At 52.2% G+C, this 7,935-nt stretch overlaps 1 protein-coding gene across 1 annotated transcript in view; it reads right to left on the reverse strand.

The window, feature by feature from the left end:
• Positions 1-7,622, reverse strand: part of EPHA8 (EPH receptor A8) — a 53,094-nt gene extending 45,472 nt beyond the window's left edge. The window contains exon 1 of the mRNA XM_039564101.1: positions 7,405-7,622. Coding sequence (XP_039420035.1) covers positions 7,405-7,489 — 85 coding nt within the window. The 5' untranslated portion in view covers positions 7,490-7,622. The remainder of the gene's footprint in view (positions 1-7,404) is intronic.
• Between the last annotated feature and the right edge of the window lie 313 nt (positions 7,623-7,935).

A 7,935-nucleotide genomic window follows, 5' to 3' on the forward strand; every position in this document is an offset into this window, starting at 1 on the left:
TTCTCAGACCTCCAGATTGTTGCTGTGAACCTTCTGTATTTAATTTTATATCATTTTGTAATGCATCAGGAGCGGCAATGCCCATAAGGACTGCCCAGAGGGTCACCCCTTTTCACTACACCCAGAGCAGGAGATACTTTGATGTAGGAAGAAAGCTTGTTTGTTCAATCAGTGCTAACAAAAAGCCTCAGTTCAGGTTTTAAAAATAAAATTATCAACCTGATCCTTCCAGCCCCTGCATGATATGTAAGATAATGTGCAGCGCAAGAGGATAACCTGTGGTAGGACTGACGTGTTGTGAAATAATGCAAAAAATGAAACGAAACAAAACAAAACAAAACAGAACACCCTGAATAAAGTATTTCTAAGGCTAAAAACCTTGAAATTATAGGGCAGGTTTTTTCTTCCCAGAAAAAAAAAAAGCACATCAAAAGCCAAACAACAAAAAGCTGTTCCCTCTCAAAACTACAGGTGAGAAAATAGAGATGTAAAATGGTCATGTTTCCTGCTTGCTTTGAGACTCCCAGTGCTTGTGTGCAGTGGGACAGACAGGGAGAACCGGGCAGGCTGGTGTAGGAGACCCAAATTAAACATGCTACCCACCACTAGGCAGGGTGTTACGGTACTGGTGTGCACCCATCCCCAGTACAGGTGTGCAGCCCCGCACTGTGGCACCCACTGGTTCCAGTGCAAGCTGAAACTGGAAATGTCAGAAACCCCCGGGCTGTGCCAGGGCTCGAGCACGGGTGTGTGGGGCTGGACAGGGCTCAGAGTGAGGGTGAGCCCACACTTCCATGTGCCTGGTCCCAGAGCCTGTGGGAAAGGAACTGTTTCAGGCTCTAGGGGTGACTGGGCTTGTTGTAATTCAGGACAGAAGCCAGAGAAGGAGGTGGGAAGGCTCTGGGGATGGGGGATTGGAAAGGTCAGGGAGGCAAGAAATTCCATGGAAACCAATCCAATGTGAGCAGGGGAAGAAGCAAGACTGTGGCGAGGCTGGGGAAGGTGCCCCGGGGTCCCTGTGGCCCTGGAGAAGGCACAACTGGTGCCCCCAGGTCTGGATTTGGCCATCTGGGAGTCACATGAGTTTTTCCACCACAATGTCCCCAGCCTGAGGGACGGCACAATGACACGGCCCTGTCCATCAGCAGAGAGGAGCTCATGCCTGGCACAGCCACTCCTTGACATGTCATCTGGCTAAAGCCCTGTGAGAACTGATCCATTCAACCCCCACACCACCAAAGGGCAGCTCCTGGCATCCCTGACCACTGTCCCCAAAGCCAGAAGCTTGAGGAACAGGTAATGGGCCCGCACCCGAACCGGGACTTCCCACTTCCCGCTGAGCTGCAGTCCAGGTACAGGGACAGCCTAAACACCTCATGGTACCAGTAATGCAATATCATGACAGCCTTTAAAAATGACACAGGAGTTTTCTAACACAAAATAAATGTCTTCTGCTTGCAGTCAGCAACACTTCTGTGGTACAGACTCCAAGAAATGGGAGCTGTGTCCAGAGGGGTTTGTCCCAGTGTCCTCACACCAGTCCTGACTCCCTCTTCTCTTTTCTCACATCTGTTGGGTATAATAAAATAGACACAAATGTATTTTCAGCTTTAGCCACCGAGGTTTCCAACCTCTGCTGCATTTTTTGGACATTGAAGCTCGTGCCAGGTAAGCTGCTAACACTGTCCCAAGTCCTTTTCCCAGAGTATGTCACTCCCTACATGTAAGCTGCGTGCCCACTCTGTTATCTCCTGCCTGTTTGGGATTTGGAAGATTTCTTACCCCAAACTGCCACTTTCCATGCCACCCACAGTGACTCAGGCAGACCTGCCACTGGAGATCTATGCCTGTATCAGAGCCAGGGCAAACCTTGCAGCACCCTGAAAATGCCACCCTGCCCTTCCCACCAATCCCTGCATCCCAGCAGTCCTGGCAAAGCTTTGAGTGTTATCCTCTCTGGAATCCTCACTAGGGAAATGTGGGTTTTGCAAATGTGCTCGCTTATCTGGATTATCTGGAGGGGCTTTGCATGGCAGCTTTTCAGGCTGTCGTATGATTTTTCCCTAATTTCTCTTAGGACGTTTTTGCTCTCACACCAGTTGGCCACCCTAAACCATGCTGAGCTGTTTGTACCCCGGTGACATTTTTAATGCAAGATAATTTCTTTTAAAGGCTTTTGCCTTTGCTCTCTTAAAAATAGCTTTCTAAAATGAAACATTTTCACAGACAAAAATACCAATACTAACTGCATTTGAGGGGACAGCCTGAATATCTCATACCACTGGTAATTAAATATCACGGAAGTCCTTAAAAATTGCACGGAAGGTGCATAACACAGAAGGTATTTCATCCAAGGAAAGACCCAGGAACTTGGTGCTGGGATGGAGCTGGAATGGAACTCATCTATCCAGCTGCAGCCAGCACTGTTGCCACTCACTAATGTGATTAAATAAACATTTTAAATATGAGAAATTGGACATAGAGCAGAAGATAGCACAGGCACAAGCATGATAACCAGGGCTGGAGGTAAAGGAAAATCACAGAAGGGAACCTGCAGAGCCCAATCTGCTCGTGCCCACAAGGGTTGCGAGGTGCCCAGGTTGAGTTTAGCACTTCCACAGCCGAAAAATATGGACTCTTTAATCCTGCAGGAAAAGTCTAACAAGAACAAATGGCTGGAAGGTGAAGCCAGGGAAATTTGTATTAGGGAAAGAGGAGGCCGATTTTTAAAGGCTGGAGCTGATGAGCCCTTGGAAGGGATTATTAAAAGCAGCGGTGCCTTTGTCGATGTCTTCAGATAAACAGTGAAAACCTTTCTGGACACTATCCCTGGGCCAAACACACTTCATTAGGCTTTATTGGTGTGCCTGGATCTGATCCATTAAGGAGTTACATCCTTTACATGGTTGTTTATGACACCGAGTATCGCGCATCGACATGGGCAGGACAGGAGGGTTTTGTTTCATTTTGAAGGAAATACAAGTGCCTGATTCCACCATGCACTTTGGAACTGGTAGGGCTGAAGGGGTTAATTGCCTCTGTGACAGAGGAATCATTTTGAGTGTTGGCCAGGCAAAGAGGCTGGGTTAGGAGAATGAACTATCAAAAACTGTCAGGGTATGAATAGAGTTATCATATGAATGGATGTGCCCCTGGAGATAAAGGCAGCACCGAAGACTGCCAGTGAGGCCAGCAGGGACAGGCAGAACACAGGACCCGACCAGAACAAAGAGCAGAGGTGTGGGGACGTCTCCATGAAACCGGTGCTCCCCCAAGTACTGCCGCCAGGACCCAGCACCGATGCCGGGATGTGTGGGATGAGCTTCTGCCCTTCCTGAGCATCTTTGGGGCCTGGGGTTCACTGCTGGGTTGTTGGGGGTTTTTTGAGTAAAATATTTTGCTAACCATCTTTCAGCAATTGAAAAAATAAGGAATTCTTTCCTCACTGTAGCAATTCATCGGGTTTTCAGTTGTACTTAAATTTGGCTTCATCAGATCCATTTCCACCATCACCAAAATGGGTGCTCATTTATTGTCACTGGAAACAACTCCTTGCAATTTCAGGAAACAAGAATTCAAGGAGAATGAAAAAACCTGTCAAAGTAGGTGTGTATTGTGCACTGGTGTGTTATTTTTCTGCAAATTTTGGAGGTTGATTTTCCAGAAGTTTTATATGTTACTAATATAAGAGAGATGGAAATGAAGATGGCACCAGAAACATACCCCCATAAACCCACCTAAAATTATGCAAATATTTGCTTTATTTCAGCATTTTGGGAGTAATAAAAAAATTAAACACCCTCCCATTCTTTTTTCACCAATGTAGCCTAAATCAGCTCCCTGTTTCAAACCAATGCTTCTCCATCCCCCATCACCAGAAGTCCATATGCCTAAACGCTCGTTTCCTACCCTTACAGAGGAACACATATCCCCACAGCCTTTTTAAAACGGAAAAGGCGATTTCCTCTCCCTTTCAGTGCCTTGCTTTTCCTGCAGCCCCGACTTCGGCATTGCTGCAGAGGAGTAGGAAAGAAGGGTTGAATAAACATGCAGATGAGTTTTTACCTTTTTTTCTGTTTGAGCAGAGGGGCAATTAATGAGATTACGATGAGAGATTAGCAGGAGAGACCCCCATGAACCCTCCCTGTGGCCCCTGTTTCAGCAGCGCAGCAAGCGGCTGGGTTTTCCTAGGGAACCTGGTGCTTTCCCGCACCCCATCCCTGTTGAGTGGAGGAACAAAAGCCCATCACCATGGTACGAGGAAAAGATGAGGATCCCCTCATCAGCTCTGCATCCTCCCCTGTACATCACCCCATCCCCATCACCTGCTGTTTGCCTCAGCCAGCCCGACATGTCCCAAAATGCTGGGGGAGATGGCCCCAAATCCCCCTTCCCTGCTTCACAAGGTCGCCACAAGGACACCCCCAAGCTCACCTGTGGGTCATGGGGTCCATGCTGTGATGGGGAGGAAGGTCACCCATCTCATGGACGGAGGGCAGAGCTGAGCTGGGGGCATCACCCGGGATGGAGCAGACCCCCAGCAGCAGCATTTGAAGTGCCGTTTTTGGGCAGAAAATACAATTTTGTTACCCTCCACCTGAGCCCCAAATGGGGTAATTTCTGCTCATCTAATTTTCTTTCAATATAACAAAGATATTTCATATTTTATTATTGAACTTCAATTCGCGCTATAATATAAAATACCAGCTTTAATATTTTCACCTATGCAACTCAGAGTGCAATAGTGTAAATATTTTAGTCTCTCATACTTCATATTATTGAAAATAACTTTTCTACCTCCCTGCTCTAAAGCAATTTAATAATTTCAGACAATTCTTTTTTCAGTGCTCCAAATAAAAATCTTCCACATCTTGCAAATTTTTACCCCTCTAAAAAAAAATCTGAGTTTTGGCTTTCAATGCATTTCGCAATGGCTGCCGTGCTGAAATGGGGGATTTCCCACGGAATGGCGAATCCCTTTTCCTCCTATTTCTCGGGTACCCCTGCACACAAGACTGAAAGGAATAAAAAATGTAAGCTTAAAACTCCTCGGAACAAATATTTCAGGAAGGAGAAAGGCACTGAGAGCTCTTGGAAAGAAAAAACCTAGGATTGAATCTGGTTTTTGGTTAATACATGTTTTTATACACCAATTGCCTCCCAATACATGCAGGCAGAGTGTAGCTCATCCCGGCCTGAAATTTGCTTTGCGGTTGTAATTTTCTACCCTGCAGTTCCCAAACCAGCACTGGGTTTGCTCGGGAGCACGGCCAGAAATGCAGGGCACAGAGAGGCTGTGGGAGCAGGCAGAGGTGACGGGCAACAGGGCTACACCCTCACACCGTGCCCGCACTCACCACACGCTCTGAGAATGGGGCAGCCAAGCCTGGCACAACTGGAGTGTGGCACGCACCAGGGCCAGGCTGTCCTCTGCGGCATCTCCCACACTTCCAGTCCCATCCCATGCCATGGTGCTCAGCGACCAGCACCACAGCCGATCCCAGCATGGACGCTGCTCCCAGCCCAGCCCATCCCAGCGCCGGGGACACGGGAACTGGCAGAGCCCACAGCCACATCCCAGCTCCACTGCTCATGCTAGAGACCCAGCTGGCACTGACTGCCCCATCCCAGGGCACAGCAGAGCCCCAGGATCCACGGCGCCATGAGCATCATCAGAGCAGTGGATGGAGCACTGCCGGCTTTCTGCAGGCTCCCACACCTTTTCTTGATGCCACTCAGCACCTCCTGTCTGGTCTAATCCAGATCCAGCCCTCTAGGTCTGCCCCAGAGCCTGGATCATGCCCAGCCCTGTGCAACCTCCTGACCAAGGCTGTAATTGAGGATAGCTTTCTTTTCCATCAAGTCTTGTGGGAAAGCCAGGTCTTTCCTAGCTGGTGACAGACAGACAGCAGTCCAGGGCCTGGCTGTCCATGCAGACACCATAAAACCCAACCCAGCATCCAGCGATCTCCTCCGTAGAGGACAGCAAGGAGGCCCTTGCCTCGCTTGTCAATGCCCAGGGTGCGCCAAGTCCAGGCAGGGATGTTTGGCTTTGCGGGGCTGCAGCACTGAGAGGCTGGTGCGGCACGGGCAGAATCCTGCACCACTCCCTACCCAGGGCACGGGGCACAGGGCAGCAGCAAAGACCGGGCAAGGACTGGGAGTGCTGGGGGCACTGGGGCCCCATTCTGCACCTTCACAGCCCATCCACAGCAATGAGAGCCCAATGCATCCCCCTGCATGGGCAGCAAAGCGGACGGGAAAAGGAGCAGGAAGAGGGGCAGAAAGCAGACATCAGGCAGAAAATAGGGTTAGGACCAGAAATAGCTGGAAATTGGGAGTAGAAGTGAGGAAGATGCTGGTGGGTGTTGGACGATGGCGGTAAGCACAAGGACCCAGCCCAGCAGGATGCTGCAAAGTGCACGAGGAGCAGCAGGGGCAGCCCTTGGGCCTCAGCATGCTGGAAGGATGGCAGAGATGCAGGGGCAGGAGAAGGGAGAGATGCCACCGCCTCCACGGGGCAGGGACACCGGCCCCAGGGCTCGCTGCAGAGGCTGTGCCGTGCTGGTCGTGGCTCTCAAGCACAGCAGAAGGGAGGAAGGATGCTGCTGCCGGTGCCAAGGACACGCTCGGGAGCGGGAACGGCAGATCTCTGGCGATGAAGATCAGCAGACCTGGGAAGCAGCCGTGCCACCACTGCCAGCGCAGAGGGAGGCAGGCGAGCAGGTGGGTGGCAGGAGCAGAAGCAGCACTGCCAAAACCGAGGAGGGCCTCAGATATCGGAGTAGGGACGCGGACAAGGGCCAGGGATGAGGGCAGCTGGCCGGGTGGAGAGAGCAGGCCTGACGTGGCTGGCACCAAGATGTCGGGAGAGGATCCCCAGCTGCATCCCTGCTTTCCACTTCAGAAGTTTCCAGCCCTTTCTCTCACGAGAAGTTTCCCACCTGAGTGCCCTTTCCAGCTCCCTTCATCCTCTGCACACTTTCCTGTGCCCACCCACTCGCTCCATCACAGCCCACACTGCTTGGCCAACGCGCACGGCCCCGCGCTGCTGCCTTCTCCGGTGATGGGGATCACCACGGCTGAGCCGGTGGCAGTGTCCCAGTCCCCTCTGCAGCCACCCCTGCATGCTGCAGCAGAGCCCGGGCAGGGGAGGGAGGCAGAGCTGCCGGCATTGCTGCAGAATTAGGTTCTCCTGACCAGCTCCGAAGTTTTGCCTCTGGTGCAAAAGCTCCAGGATCTGCAAACTCAGGCAGGCAGGAACCTGGAGCTGCCCTCCCCTGGGAGCACGGAGAAGCCAAGCCCGGCAGGGCTAAGCCCATGTGGACACATCCAAACAGACACAGCGATCCCGCGGGTCCCCCCAACACTGCTCCGTCACTCCAGGACCACCCCGGTTCCTACCTTCGCTGGTGGTGGCGGAGAGGCAGGCAGCCAAGGTGATGACGATGGAGAGCGAGGATGTCAGATCCCCCTGTGCCCATGCCATGGTCTGAAAGGGGCCACCAGGCGCGGGATAGGGCCACCTCGGTTGTCCCAGCACCTCTGCGAGCGAGCTACCTAGCTCTGCCCACAGCTACGGCACTCGCCGGCTAATGCAAAGGCACTTTGCGCACATTGCTCGCAGCCACACAGGCGAGCGAGCAGGGAGGGAGCAGCCTGCCCGTCACCGCTCGCAAGCCAATGGGCTGGGTGGGCTCTGCAGTGAGCCCCCCTTTCCGCGCCACACGCGCTCGCTGTACCCAGACCCAGCATCCGGACTCAGGCTCCCACTCCCCACTTTCCCCCACCCCCCCGGCCTCGGGAAGCTCCAACAGTCCCCCCTGCATCTTGTGCCCCCCATCCCTCTTTGCTGTTCTCACTGGCCGCGGCGAGAGGCAAACTTGCAGCCCTGCGGGGAGCTCTGCGCTCGGTCGGGGTCAGGTGTGAAGGGGA

This window comes from Corvus cornix, chromosome 21 (assembly GCF_000738735.6).
Source record: "Corvus cornix cornix isolate S_Up_H32 chromosome 21, ASM73873v5, whole genome shotgun sequence".
Taxonomy (NCBI): Eukaryota; Metazoa; Chordata; class Aves; order Passeriformes; family Corvidae; genus Corvus; species Corvus cornix.